The sequence below is a fragment of the Rhipicephalus microplus genome, chromosome 8 (assembly GCF_043290135.1).
Source record: "Rhipicephalus microplus isolate Deutch F79 chromosome 8, USDA_Rmic, whole genome shotgun sequence".
NCBI lineage: Eukaryota > Metazoa > Arthropoda > Arachnida > Ixodida > Ixodidae > Rhipicephalus > Rhipicephalus microplus.
Genome location: NC_134707.1, coordinates 46047941 through 46063814, shown reverse-complemented (window position 1 = coordinate 46063814; position 15874 = coordinate 46047941). Strand labels below are relative to the sequence as shown.

At 44.0% G+C, this 15874-nt stretch overlaps 2 protein-coding genes across 6 annotated transcripts in view; both read right to left on the bottom strand.

The window, feature by feature from the left end:
* The window catches only part of LOC142768990 (cell-death-related nuclease 7-like), a 49947-nt gene extending 46675 nt beyond the window's left edge, over positions 1-3272 (bottom strand). The window contains exon 1 of the mRNA XM_075871697.1: positions 3146-3272. The gene's annotated coding sequence lies outside the window, so the exon portion shown is untranslated. The remainder of the gene's footprint in view (positions 1-3145) is intronic.
* A 9218-nt stretch (positions 3273-12490) lies between these two features.
* LOC119164417 (deoxyribonuclease-2-alpha) overlaps positions 12491-15874 on the bottom strand; it is a 194708-nt gene continuing 191324 nt past the window's right edge. For 2 of the 5 annotated variants that reach the window (XM_075871692.1, XM_075871693.1), the window contains exon 8: positions 12495-12812. In XM_075871692.1, coding sequence (XP_075727807.1) covers positions 12687-12812 — 126 coding nt within the window. In that variant the 3' untranslated portion in view covers positions 12495-12686. Of the gene's footprint in view, positions 12813-15874 lie in introns of all 5 variants that reach the window. The other 3 variants (XM_075871690.1, XM_075871694.1, XM_037416606.2) reach the window with 3 other exon arrangements.

Here is a 15874-nt window from a genome sequence, read left to right as displayed (position 1 = left end):
CGTTGCAAACAATTCCTGGATCGTTCATTCTAAGAGTGCATGCTTCGCCAAGATGTGTACCCGTGCACTTCGTACACACCACTTTGTCAGGTTTGTTGGCGACAGGACAGGACTTTCTTGTATGGCCGTACGTTGCACAATATGCGCACAATGGCACACGAAAGTACTCACTCACGCTACATGCTGTCCAACCGAGAAGAACTCGTTCCTGAGCAAGCAGTGAGCGACAGGTGGAAGGATCCACTTCGAGCACATGTGTGAAGTTGCCCGATCGCTCCTTGTACGATACCGCCACTCGGCATGTGGTCGGGTCTAAATGTAGGTTCGGATTGCGCATATTTAGCTGTGAGATGATGTTGGCGGCTGGAATATCGGAGTCTACACCAGCGAGTTTGACGCGAGGTTTTCACTTTTGGGGCAATCGGACTGACAATGACATGCTTGTGATTGCGTTCTTTTCAAGTGCATTCTTTAACCTAGTAATAGCGTTATGGTCGTTTGTTAATATTGTTAATCCATGACGTGTCTTTCTGATAGTCAGTTCGCCAATGTTTTCCCTAATGGGGTCAATGTTTGACTTAATAATCTTCGTGACCTCATTGGCAGGATTGGTAGACGGAATGAGTGGGGTTAGAAACATAATGCGTTCATGCTCTCGCCTGGTGGTGTGCGTTGTGTGTTGGTCAGCTATTTCAGACCAGTGCGATGGCAGTACAGGGTGAGAACAAGTCTCAGGCCAAACGGGCGGGACCGCCGTAGGACGCGCCGTGCTCCGCGCGGCTGCCGCCGCATAAGTCACGGCCGTTTGGACCGGCCGAGGAGCCGAGAGTGCCGCACCGAGAGAAGCCGAATGTCTCGACAGCGCCAACTGGTGACGAAGTTCGTCCGTTCGCCCACCCAGGTTTTCTGCAATTGCTCGGATATCAGCACACTCCTGTACAATTTGTCGGAGCAAACCAATGATCTTGGACCTATGGGTATTAGGCACCTTACTTGAGGCATCGGATAAAATATCGTGGATCTGTTTCTGATGTGCGATCACGCGGTGAAAAGAAGCTTGCGTCATTTGACCACTTTCGGCAGGCAGTCTAGCATTTTGCGCCACACCCGCTGAAGCAGGCAACTGGATGTCGGGAACGTCGGGGATTGCGGGAACGGAAGTAACTGGCGCATTCTGCAAATCTACATCGAGCAGCGCCCTGTCCCCGTCCAGCGAAAATGTCGAACCATTCGATCGAGGCGAATCCCCCGGACCAGAGCGACTGCCTGCCATCGGATGCTGTACAGAAACGGCCTCTGGCTCGGACATACCCAAGCGGGTATGAGCCAGCCATGTTGGAACCGGCAGCCGGTGGCCTATAGTACGACTGGTAATTGCGGCCGAATGGCCAGTGAGAGAGCCTCGAGTCCGTGTCGAACGGAACCCCAAGGTGTTCGAAAGCAACCCGTGAATAAATGCAGAGAGCCGGAACACAGAATAGCTGACCTTTTGCAGAAAAAACTCACATTGTTGTAGAAGTCCTGAGAACGCACATCAGACACTTTGCACGAGCCCCCTGTCATCACCTTGCACTGTTGCCTTCAGAGAGGCGCCAAGCATCCTTCGCTAAAATGATTGTGAAGTACAACGAGAAACTTCCCTTGGGCTTCGCTCCTGCATCTAAACCATTGATACCCCCTTTGTGTCTTATTCGACCCACAGTGTATCTTAGTGCACCAGGGATTCGAAGGAAATCTGAGCTTTCGTCGCTCGTACTGAAACAACTGTCTCTTCTTTTGCAAGAGAAATATTCACACAGTGTAGATGTACATACCGATGGCTCCACGAACCATCGGTGTTCGTCAGGTGCAGTAGATGTCCCAGCAAGAGGCGTTACCATCAGCTTTCGGACTGACCACTCTACGGCATCCACAGCAGCGGCACAAGCTGCTTTGCACGCTGCACTTTGTGTGGTCAATCGGGAACCACCTCAACAATGATCAATTTTCAGCGACTCAAGGGCTGCCCCACAATCTGTGCTCTCAGCACTGCGTCACGGGCCGTATGAACAGCTTATTTTCGAAATTTGATGCCTTCTCTACACTTTACACGAGAAAGGGCATCATTTGACGTTTCAGTGGCTTCGAAGTCACTGCGTCGTCATAGGGAACGAACATGTCGATACTGCATCGCGGGCGGCTCTTGATGGAACACGAGAAGAAGCCATATCACTTTCGCGGACCGATGCAGCCAGTAATCTTTGACGACTTGGGCATGAAATCACGTTTTCACTATGGTGCCCAACAAGCAACGAGACGAATCGTCAACACCACCTGTCCTCTTTGATGACTCTCCGCATGCCCACTGGGCTCGACCGAAGAGAAGCCACACTTATTTATCGCTTATGGCTAGGAGTGTCACTTACAAAATCTTATTCCTTTGTTATAGGAATGGCCGACAACGCTCTCTGTGATGCCTGTCATTGTGAAGAGACGCTACACCACATCCTGTGTGACTGTCCATTGTATGACATCCACAGACAGTCACTAGGATCCGTTCTTGCGCGCTTCGACAACAGCTAAATGTCCGTGGACACTATTCTGTCAAGTGCCCGAGAGAAGACGACACAACACAAGGTGACAAAAGCTCTGTTGAAATTCGTATGTGACATGGACTTGAACAAGCGGCTGTAACAGCAATGTCACACACCGCGAAAGACAAGGCTGGACTATGACTGAGTGTACGCGCATGTGCTGCCAAATTTGCTATGTTTATCTCTCTTCCCTCTCTGCTCTCTATCTTTCATCTCCCCCATCCCCCTCCTATGCGCAGGGTAGCAAACCGGCTGCCTATAGGTTGGTTAACCTCCTTGCCGTTCTTTTCCTCCTATTTTACTTTCCTATTCATGTCTTGAACAACGCGTCTTGTTTGCCAAACCATATTACCCTTCCATGCTAATTTTGGTTCACGCCAAGTTAAGGGGGTGACCATGAGATTACCTAAACGTAAGCGGCTATATATATATATATATATATATATATATATATATATATATATATATATATATATATATATATATATATATATATATATATATATATATATAGGCTTAAAGTCGCCGAAGTTCGCTATGAAAGGCTTCGCTTTTAAAAAAGTGACGCTTACCAATCGACGTCATGCCCACGACCATTTTTGCCTGAAATTATTACTATCGGCCATTTTCCCGCTCGTATGTACAGCTAAGAAAACGAGAAGCAAGTATCTATCCCTGTACACAAACTCTACCCACTCCATTCTCATGCGTTTCATTAAACCTTGAAGAAGGATTTTCCTAACAAAGTGCTATGAACCCGCGTAGAGGTAGACTTTGAAATCTAAAGCCGTGGCTCATAAATGTCTGACAGAAGGGTCGCAAAAGCATTCAGGTCCATTGTCATCTAGCGCGCACTTCAAGTTCCAGATTGCCAAGAAAAGAAAGAAAAAGAACTTGGTTTCTATTTCTTTCGTGAGACATATGTCAATGCTGTCGTTTCTGAGACGGAACTTGACGTACACAAGGAAAGCCATCCTGGCGCCAAAAATGTTTTTTTTGCTGGTACGTCCACGCTTACATTCTCAAACATGCGAGCTATAAAACTGGCAGCCGCTAAAGAGCAAAAAGAAGAAAACCGGGGAAGGGCGAAGCTTGTAGAGAAAGCTCAACTAACGTGAAACTTTGGGAGTGGTGAAATATTCGGTGTTTCGGGAGACCTTTCTTTGACGGGGCACTAGTTTTGCCAATCGGGAAACTCGACATGTAAGCAAAGGTGCTTCAGCTCCACTGAGATCGTCGGGGAACTGTGTCGGAGGAGGAGGAGAAATAAATGAGGAAGGACAGGGAGTGCAGATTACCCTAGGGGGGTGGTTCTTCCCAAGCTGCCTGGTTTCTGTTGCCTGCAAAGGTGTTGAAGCTGCGCTAACGTTGTCAGCTATTTGTTGGACTGAATGCTGCCTCATTCATTTTTAGTGTACCAGTGCTAATTAGTGGGGTCTACGTGTTACTTTTGTGGCACATACTTTTTATGATGAATCGGAGCTACATAACATACCATGACGACGTTGGACGTCGAGAAGCCAAAACCCTTATGTGCTTCCCACATGAAATTATAAAGGAGGTTAAAAAGGAGGTCTGCTTTTTATTTTAAGCATTGAGTTTGCTTAAACTGTTGTTTGGGGAAGGCGCTGATTCAAAACAAATCTGTTGAAGTGCGCAAAAGAAGCCAAGCTGTATAGAAAGTGATTATATAGGGAACGCTTTGTGCATGAAATGTGCTCTTATTTAAAGTCTACTCTCTGCACAGCCTTGGTGATACGAAGAATGCATGGATGCCAGGCAGGTCTAATAAAGCTCCAAATTTTTAATTGAGAAGCGCCAGATACGCGCCCAGAGCTTAGCTTTCAAATGCTAACTTGGCTCTACCGAAAAGTGCCCATTCTTCTTTCCCAGTCCGATTTATATGTAATCTATCTGGTAATCCGTTGCATGAAACTAGATTTAAACACCAGAACGATATGCTTCATGTTAATTTCCTTCACACCTTGACAATTTCGTTTTGATTTTGCACCTACAGCATTTACTTTATCCTTTCGCAAAGGTCAGCCTTCTTCAGTTCCATGAATAGCCTTTTGAAGTGAAAGCGCAAACGTTTTTCATGATCGTGGGCTGGGCCAACTATACTATAATTCATTCTTGCTGAAAAAAATGTGCGGAACTGCTACCTTGGAAATGGGCCACCATGGTATCCTAACGCAAAAGTATATCGCGTGAAAAAAAAAACAATAAACTTTTCAGAACGTCCTTTCTCTTTGAAGGTATCCTAAAGTTTTGTTCAAGAAATTTTTTTGAGGTTAGCTCTCATATCCGGAAAAATTGGAGCGACTGACGATGATTAATGATGGATCACTGCCCGACTTGACTAAGCCAGTCTTTTTGTCATGAGGATATAATCAAAATGTCATTTTAGCTAACCACTTAAGGTTAAACCTAAGCTGTAGTTAATGAAGTGGCGTAAAAAGGAGAGTCGGTCATGAAAAAAAAAATCAGCACAGCGAAGAAACGTTGATACGAAAAATAGAAAGACACAAGAAAGGCCTTGCCGGAACGCGCGAAGACGGAACTCTGGAAGAATCCAAAAGACTACCGCTTTCTTCCACATAAGCCTGCCCGTAGGTGACCTTATGAGAAGAATAGACGAAATAGATGTGTCGCTCTTTCAAGAGAGTCCATATCTTGAGCACATGGCTTGGGCTGCCACCATAAACTTGCAATTTATCTTGCTACGACCAACCCACCGAGGGCTAAGCGTATTATCTACGAGCACTAGCTCAAAGAGATTCCTAAAATGAACTAGATGGGACTCTGGCGCTGCGATCATTCAGCGACCATGGGAATGATGGGTAGTACACAGATTCGCCTAGTCTTCGTAGTTGCTGGCGGCGATTCACACTTGCGGCTTCGTTTATTACTGGTTTCAGTTTTGTTTTGAGAGAAAGAATGAATCCTTTTCAATTTCGTGAGCCGATTCGAAATGGTAAGTCTTAAAAGAATAAGGTGGTCAAGCGTAACCACTGAACATTTGTTGATTTTTGTTTCGTGAGAAAACAGCTCCAAGCCACATGAACACACACAGAACCAAAAGTAGGCCAGAAGTACGAAAATTAGACAAATCTGTGCACTACCCATCATTCCCATGATCGCTGAAGCACAGTGCACTTACGCTAGCGCCCGAGATCTCTCACGTGTATATTAGCAAACTATGCACTAGCCAGCCCATGTGCACGGTTTCACCGCTAAGTGGATGTTTGCGAACCCAGGCGCCCTTCGCGAGTCTCGAGTGCGGCGTTACATGCAGTGGTTCTTGTGCTTTCATGGTGAACGCGGCAAAGCGTGGCAGGGCTTCATTGAGCTCCAGCAAATAGAGTGCCACCACGCATCGAAGTGTATAGCAGCGTAGGCACGCAGGGGTGATCGGCGTCGTCACTAGCACGTTGGCACGCACCATTCTTTCTTTGCAGTAAAAAAAAAAAAGACAAAAAAAACTAGGAAGATGCTTCAGCTTTGCATTCGGGAGCAGATCGCGATAGCGTAATTGGGCCCAGTGCCCATCATCTCTTGAATTACTAGCCTGTTATATTTCTCGGTTCACGCATTAACCATGCCGTAAGGAAGCGAAGATATGTACGCTTTACAGTGTTTAAAACTACGCTAAAACGGGTGTGTGCGAATAGTAAGTTTTATAACGAAATCGAATGCGTATATGCGTCTAACGTGAATCGGATAGTTTTTGATTATTAAGGCACCCATTTTCGAATCTGCACAAGAGGGGAAATGTGGCAGTCTTCAAGTCGACCAAAAAGTGTTACATAGATGTAGAATGTTTGGGCTGTTTTGAACATTTCAGATATCATTCTATTCGTACCATATACTGAAAAGCTTTAGGTAATGCAAAATTACGACTCTTTTTAGCCGACAGATATCTACCGCACTTGTTTAAACTGAGGCTTGCTCGTACACAGCGGCTGATAGATACGTTGAAATGTATATATTTCTTGGTTAAAGCCTGAAATATAGCAGTTGTTTTGTATTCAGTCAGCTACTTTCTATACAGATTATAGGTATAAACCGTATACATAAACACCCCGTAATCGCCATCAATTAGCATCACCATTAAATTCATGGCGAAGTGAATCGGTGACATTGTCGCATCGACAGCACTGGAGTTATAAGCGAAAGCGCCTTCATGAAGTGATAAATTCAGTCAAAAGTCCTGTAATTACATGGGGTACATGTATATGGGTATTTCTATGGTAACATAAGTTATCCCTCGGTGTTAATATATCTACTTAGCTGTAGCATATTTACTAGTTGCTGACTATTCGAAAAGCATGAAAAATATTCGAAAAATATTCTGTGTGTCGTATATGAAGAATTGAATATAAGTTATTCAGTCGAATAGAATTCTATTTGAATTTTTACTTGAAATTTTCGTTGACACTCAACACCGTCTATTAGAATGCTAATGCAAGTACAGTCGCACTGTATTCTGACGGCTATAGTGCGGTTGAGCGTTCGTGCCTCGCAATATTGCACGCGTTAAGGAGGCTCTCTCATTACATAAAATTTATATAGTGCTTATTGCGAAGCAGATTCCAGCAATGACAAGGCTCTGCGTTCTGCTTGCCATGTAAACGACCGGTGTTCAGTTATCACTCGACCCGAAATTTTTACGATTTAATTTGCATCTTCCGGTATTTTTTTCGCCCGTGTACAAGGTTAATTTTTTAGTCAGAACAAACGATGCCGATACCGGCCCCAAAATATCTGCGAAACGAGATCTTTAACGCTACTGCGTCAAAATACGGCGTGAGGGGCACGTCTCTGTGTGCATGTGCACCTTAGCTTCACTTCATCGGCTTGAGTGCTGCGCTGAAACGCCACGTAGCGCTGCAAGGATGTGCCACGTTTATCCTAAGAGTGTGCACTCCCGGGCCAAATGGCGACAGTATCACCAGATTCATGAACGTGAGATATAAGCCAAACCATACGTCAGCGGTGGTTTCGCCGTCATGGCCCGTGTGCTACCGGTAATACAGTACACAATTCTTGATTGATTGATTGATTGATTGATTGACCCCGTAGTGAAGGAATCCGGAAATTTCGACCACTTGGGGTTCTTTAATGTGCACCCAAATCAGGGCACACGGGCCTACAACATTTTCGTCTCCACCGAAAATGCAGCTGCCGCAGCCGGGATTCGATCCCGCGACGTGCCGGTCAGCAGCCGAGTATAGCCACTGTTATCGACCTTAACTCAAATATGAGTACTTGTAACTACATCTCTTAGTGGAATAGGATGAAAAAGGAGCAATAAAACTCTGTGAAAAAGCAGCTCTATATTACGCATGCAGGTTGCTTCCAAATCTTGTAAGAAAGGTTAGCTTGTTAAGCTTGCTGGTACATACTTACTGAAATAAAACAGAAGACGAGTGATCATCAGGGCAGTCTCCTTGATTAAGAGTTTGTTTCGAGTGATACACTCTTCTACCTCAAGTCTTTAAGTGGTAAATTATTTTTCTCTACACACAGAGTTGTAGTCTGGAGGTGGTAGTGGTGGTGGTGATTTTGTGAAGGCGGAGTTATCCTGGCCCAAATGGCCGGCAGTTGTTCCGCCTGGTTGTAGTCTGACACCAAGTTCGTAAGCGGGTTCTTATATCATACCTTCTATCAATCATTCATCGCTTCAACATACTTTAGGCGCCGGGCCCTTCTCATACCCCGACATTGTTTTCTTCCACCTTCACTATCTGGAAGCAGTTCGGTGAGATTTCAATGAATCTTTGACAAGTAGTAGACACCTCTTTCCCCATGCTTGTACCAAGAACATCCAGGCAAAGCCTGTGTACTTTGCTACCTAATTGAAAAAAATATTCAAACTTCTTTCAGAAATGCTGGTAAGCTAGCTAAGAACATCCAAAACTTTAACAAGCTAATGAGTTTAGATAAACTAATATTCCAAGGGTGACAAGATCAGTTCAGTGAATTGACAATAAAACATCGGCATGCGTTCTAAGAGGCAGTGCCTTTGTGCGACTAGTTTAAGACATTTCCGTGCGGCTTCTCTTCATGCCTCGCAAACGTCAGTACAACTGAACTCTTGCTTAATGACGTCAAAACACTTGTGATCAGACGTACACAAAATGGAGGGAGTATTTCCGCCTTTCTTTACCCATCTCCAAGTGCCTGAGGTAGGGCTAGTGCGAGGGTAATCTGGTAATTTGATAACAATAAACTAGCTGAGTTGGTCATCATAAATAAAAAAAATTTTAGTTCAAAAATTGTAATCAATATTCTAAAGTTTTGTCTTGTAACGCAATCGACTCTTCATATCGTCCGCAGTTGTGCCCTTTTTTGAGCATGTTGAGAACTTGCAGTGGTGTACTTGATCGTTGTTTCTTAGAGAGGTGGCATGGGACTAATTTGTCATGTCCTTGCATCATTGCATACTTTCTGATTGAGAGAAAACATCCTTATAGAATAGCATGAGTAAAACAGCAGTGCAACTATAGATATACAAAGAAATGTAATGTTATAGCGCCACATATTTGTTCTGCGGTGAGCAATTTGCATTGTACGCTAACCAGAGAATGACGTAGACGCTGCAATACATATAGTATAGCGACAAAGAGTTTCATTCGAGAATAAGTGCAATGCTGAGGAATGGCACACGCGTTCCTAAATGACACTGAAAGATATCCGCGATAACGAAGAAATATCATTATGAAATTTGACCGCATCTCCGTGCTCGCTCTGCGCAAGCTCTTTTTTTTCTCCACTTGCATCTTTACGAAAGCGCTTCGAAAATGTTGCTAGTCCAAGAGCCCGTAATATTTCTCAATTTGTTTCAAAGAAGTATTTTGTATTTCAGACTAACGTTTTCCGAGGTGTTTTGCAACGACTGCATTTGCACGTACGTGACTGTCATGAACCATCAGAACGACAAGCACTTGACATTAAATCTCGTTTGCAACCTTTATTTCTGATTATTAACTTTCTGAGCACTTCTTGAGAACGGGAGGATAATATGTCTTTGAACTCAGATATTTATTATGACTATTCCATGAGGCAGGATCGAACAAGAAGAACATTGTACCATTAGCAAAATGCAGAATGTTGGTGGGACATTTTATACGCTTTGAAAAGATAAGTGGTGGTAAAATGTTCAAAAAAGTAACTAATATTGGCAGATCCCACGTACAGTGAAAATCAATGATAAGCGAAGCACGGCTGAGGAAGGTTGATATGTCACTTTAAAATCACCATAACGTTACGAGGTTGACGTAAATTATGCAGTAAATTACTTCCGCGTCGTGATTATCATGTTTGGACGTGTCATTTGCGTTCGTCGTCTATTCACGTCATGTGATACCAATTTTAGTATACGTGGAGCTTGCGAAATGGCCGCGAGTGCGCTATGAGCCTAGTATGTTGTCATGTTCTTACATAACACGCATGTCATGATTATCATGTTTGCACCAGTCATATACCTTCGTCATTCATTGACGCCACGAAAAACCAAATTTGATGTTTGTGAACCTAGCAAAACGACCACAAGCGCATCAATAGCGTGGCATGCAGTTTTGTTCTTGCATGACACGCATGTCATGATTTTCCCGTGAGGGCCTATCACTTATGTTTGCCATGCTGTCATGTCCAACTATACCAGTTTTGCAACATGTCATGTGAACGAAACTACCGAAGAAGCAGCAAGACCTTGAAATGTAAATGATGACATTCATGACATACGTGTCATGCTTTTCATGTTATGATTAGTCACTTATGCTCGCAATACAGTCATGCTATGCCATACCAAGCTTGGTATTGATAGCATTATCGAAACAGCCAAGAGAGCTAAAAGTCGTAGGCCACTAGATAGATAGATAGATAGATAGATAGATAGATAGATAGATAGATAGATAGATAGATAGATAGATAGATAGATACATAGGTAGATAGATAGATAGATAGATAGATAGATAGATAGATAGATAGATAGATAGATAGATATAGGTATTTCATATTTAAAACCAGTTATGCAAAAAACAATCACCGGTTGCTACTGTATAATCCCCCGTTTCCCTCGTAATACCGGTAAAAATTTGAAAAAGTTACATTTCCAAACTCCGTCCGATTCCCTGAGGTTGGTCCACTGTATATATATTTTATCACAACTGTTCCTGTAATACTGAATACTCCTCTTAATACCAAATATTCAAATGCACTTCCAAAGAAAAATAATATGTTTCTTAAGTACTATCCACTACAGGCAAGCAACGAGCCCCTAAGAAAAGCGTTTCTTTAAAAAGCAAGGGTCATGTATCGCCATATTAGAAATTTCAGGGCCATGTTAGTGCAAGCAAAAGTTACCTCGCATTCTACTTCCTAAGTAATACCTTGCTCCCGTCCAATACGCAAGACTTACATACAAGTTGAAGAGGACGTGATAATAAAAAGCACTCGGAGTGATTGGCCATCATATGAAATCAGTTTTACCTGCACTAGTGCAAACGCTATCTCCGTGTTGGAATGTTCATATTGTCATAAACACTACATTAGCGAAAGAGGGCAGCTTGTTAATGTTAGATGTAACGGTAATCGCATAGACACGACAAAAAAAGTACCGGCAGCAGTGCGTGGTATTTTAGTCCAGCAGGAAAGAACTTCAACGATCTCAAACTCTACATATTTCTGTCAAAATCTCGGTCTGCGACAGAGAGAAAATATGAAGTCGTACCTTATTTACAAGTTCAACATCCTCCAGCCGGTATAGGTATAAACGTTTCTAAAGAGGCTCTTAAACTCACTCGATATGGTACATACAGAAAGAAAACCGATGAAATTAAGATCTCTGTCTAAAAATTTCAAGCCTACCTTGTTAACCTCTGATAGCCTTTATTCAGGGACACGTGTGGAATCTCGACCCCTCACCGCTTTCTTATTTTATTTTTTATTTCGTCACAGCACAATCCATCTCCGTGCTCTCTCACAACCGCATCTCCAATGTTGCTCTCTTCTCATCACTGGTTAGGATCAGGGAAAGCGTACAAAGCGTAGACACGCCAGCGCTAAAGAAATAAATTCGGTTTTAGCCTTGAGGAAGACAAACCCGCTTGACGAAACGTCGTGTCGACACAGCCTTTGCCTACGAATTTTTTTCAACGGAAGCTTCCATCTTCCCCTTCCTGCCATTTCCTGTTCATATCAGTCATTCACTATGTCTTGTGCCTGCCTAATTTGTTCTCTTTTCAGATAGACATCGTAAAAGTTTGTTAACTCAGGTGCCTTTCATATATTTTGATTGTGAATAATTAATGGTGCACCCGCAAGTGTGAATTTGCGATAAATCTTTTTCGAATGATGTGACTTGTGGCAATAATAAAATTATGTAGCCATAGCCAGGAAATGTTAGAAATTGTTTAATCATTCTGTCATTTCCGAGCCATGTAAGTGTTACTCGCTGAATAACCTCTGAGGAAGTTTTGTGCGGTGAACTGGCTCAATGCGCGTCTATAGCAGTGAGGCCGAGACATGACAATGGTACCGGTGTAGCATTTGGTGAGATGGCTTTGACTGTTGATAACTAAGCGCAATATACAGCCGCCATCAGTATCCACTACCAGCCATGAGTTTGACAGGAGCCGGAACTGGTATCAGACGAGTTAATTTGGTCTGTAGCACAGAAACTAAAAATCACCTACAAACAATGTATATTTGTGTGTATGTTTGTCATCATTGTTTGATAATAGCATTGTTAGTTTTATATTGTTTATCCCCATTTTTCCCCTTTTCCAACTTCAACAATACAGGTTTTAAACTGAACTTTTATTCTCGTATACTGTGCCTCAACAATATTACACATCCAGAGTAGCCATGCGTAACTGTCTTCAACCTAGTACTGGCTGATGAGAATTTTTTCTGCGCTACATTATTTCATGTGTCGTCTAGACTAAAATGCGCTGGTATCAAGAATTAGCAACCACACTTTTCAATGTATATTCGTTCCCCTACATCTGAGTTTCTTTATATTGGTGCTTAGATTGTATTTCTAAAAAAAAAACAATACTGCTTTGTTCGTTGATCAGGCATTGTACAGTCCCGAAGCAACTTCAACTACTCTCCTTTAGCGTTGTTTTGTGGTTCGCATGTGGTTCTTCGGGCAATGCTGCTTCGGAACAGGTTTGCTGGTGCCCCGTCCATCAAGCAGGTGATTTCGCCTCCTCTTATCATCTGAGAGCGCTGGGAAAAAAGGTCGTTCGAAATGTTAATGCCATGTCACGTAAATATGACGCAGGTGTATGGAATGTAAAAGTGTGTAGAATTATGTTTCATTTAGCAACTAAATAAACTGTCTTGTCACAGAGTAGTTTATATAGGCGTTTGCTATATAGGCGCTTGATTCTAGAACGACCAGATGTTCTATAAATTGTATTGCGAACCACTGCAATGAACTACCCAAGTGATTGGATGATATGAAGGATTTAACGTCTGAAAGCCACCATATGATTATGAGAGACGCGGTAGTAGAGGGCTCCGAAAATTTCGACCACCTGGATTTCTTTACGTGCATCCAAATCTGAGCACACAGGCCTACAGCACTTTCGCCTCCTCCGAAAATGCAGCCGCCGCAGCCGCGATTCAATCTCGCGACCTGCGGGTCAAAACCCGAGTACCTTAGCCACTACTATTACCCCAGTGATACATAACTATGCGTTTTATTATAAAATCTACGTTGATAAGTCTGAATAGGCATGCGGAGAAAGCAGAATTCCGCTGTACCGACAGGGTTTTTCTCGGTAAGTAAACTACAAATAAGGCAGCATCTAGAGTATTAGTGTCGTCGTTTTCGCACATTGTATTGCTTTCAATACATACAAATAGTTTTAAGCGTACGTTTACTTATAATAAAAAGACTTGAATTGCAGAATAAACATAAAAAGGAATGCAATGCGTGATAAATAACGACTTGAGAAAGTGTGTGCTCCATATGCTAAATTGTTATCTGATGACATCCGCATCTGAAGTGTACAGTCTTTAGTCAGCTCTCAGTGTAACTACCTTTTTAGAGGCTTAGCTCCTTAGGCCATGGATCGTTCCTGCTCCGTATGTACTATGCAGCCACCTCTAGGTTATGACTGGCTAAATAGATGGCGTTGTATACAAGTCCTAAGAAATAATATAAGAAGATTACATTAGTGGTTTTCACAGTATATGCACGGAGTGTATGATGATGAGTGGGGCGAAATGTCCGTCTATGTGTCCGCCTGTTCACCCGTCGATTCGTCCCACACCGTCCGTTCATGAGTCCGTCCATGAGTCCGTTCGTCTGTCTGTCCGTGCGTCCATTCGTCCCGGCTTCCGCCCATCTATCCGTCCATCCGCCCATCCATCAGTCTGTCCGTCCGTACATCTGCCTGTCTGTCCATGCTTCTGCTCGTCCATGCTACCATCCACCCGTCCGTCTGGGCGTACGTACTTCTGCCCGCCCGTACACGCTTCCATCCCTCCGTCCATCCGTGCTACCGTGCATGCATCTGTTCTTGCATTCACCCGTCCGCCCATGCTTCTGTCCATCCTTGTGTCCGTTCGTCCATCCATCGGTCTGTCCGTTCATACATCCGTCTGTCTGTCTTCTGTTTGTACGTTCTACCATCCGTACGTCCGTTAGTCTGTGCGTCCATTCTTCTTCCCGCCCGTGAATGCTTCCATCCATCAGTCCATCCGTGCCACCGTGCACGCATCTGTTATTGCGTCCGTCCGTGTGCTTCTGTCCTTCCACCCACACATCCTCTGTCTGTCTGTGTTTTTCTTCGTCCGTGCTACCATCCGTACTTCCATACGTCTATCCGTCTGTGCGTCCGTACTTCTGCCCACCCGTTCGTGGTTTCATCCGTTCGTCCGTCCGTGCTTCTGTCTGTCCGTCCGTATATCTGTGTCTGTCCACGCTTGTGTTCATCCATGCTACAATCTGTACGTCCGTCCATCTGTCCGTTCGTCCGTGCTTCTGTCCACCCATCCTTCCATGCTATCGTGCTTGCATCTGTCCTTGCGTCCATCCGTCCGTGCTTCTGTCCGACTGTCCATGCGTCTGGAAGCACGGATCGATGCTTCACCCTGCTCACCATCATTCACTCTGTGAATACACTGTTCTTTTTGAAGCCCGCCGCACACACTCATTCAAATAAGCCTATTTTATTAAAGCTACATCTGTTAGAAGAACCACTAACCCTTCCCTCCCATGGCGTGCCTTTCTCTTTTTACCGTGCTTGCCACTCGCGCCGCCGCCGGCTGACGCTAGCATGAGGCGTTTCAGCCCTACAGTACCATCAGTACTACCAGTGCACAGGTTTGCGGCACTGGTTCGTGACTAAAATGCTACGCGATTTTCGTTGCCTGATTTTGATGGTCGTAGGGAGAGGTAGTGAAGTGTGATCCATTTATTTTAAATGCGACGCGTTTCTTAGCAAACGTCGCTGACTTGTAGCGTGTCCGTACATCTATTACCATTCATTCCATTCCCATATATTTCATCTATTCATTCCATTTCTATCCACTCCATCCATTCATTCCATTTCAATCCATTACATTCCTTCCATTCCATTCATTCCCTTCTCCATTCCATTCCATCTATTCCATTTTATTCCATTCATTCCATTCCACCTATTCCATTCATTCCATTCCATTCCATCCATCCAGCCGCTTACGACGTTTAGCTCCCCTGGCCAATTCGATTATGGTATTGACACCAAAAATTAGTATGGCAGAACATGACAGTATGACGAGCATATGAGGCTAGTCAGAACATGAAAATTATGGCATGTATGTCATAAATGCTATGATTTACATCTCAAGTTCTGGCTGCTTTTTGATGGTTTCGTTCCTATGACATATTGTAAAACTGTTATGGCTTGACATCACTGCATAGCGAACATAAGTGACAGACCCTAACGTGGAAATGATGATGTGCATGTCATGCACGTCATGACTGATTGATATGTGGGGTTTAACGTCCCAAAACCACTATATGATTATGAGAGACGCCGTAGGGGAGGGCTCCGGAAATTTAGACCACCTGGTGTTCTTTAACGTGCACCCAAATCTGAGCACACGGGCCTACAACATTTCCGCCTCCATCGGAAATGCAGCCGCCGCAGCCGGGATTTGATCCCGTGACTTGCGGGTCAGCAGCCGAGTACCTTAGCCACTAGACCACCACGGCGGGGCATGCACGTCATGACTACACGCCACGGTCTTGGTGCGCTCGCGGTCATTTGGCTCCCTTCACATTACCTAATTTGGTG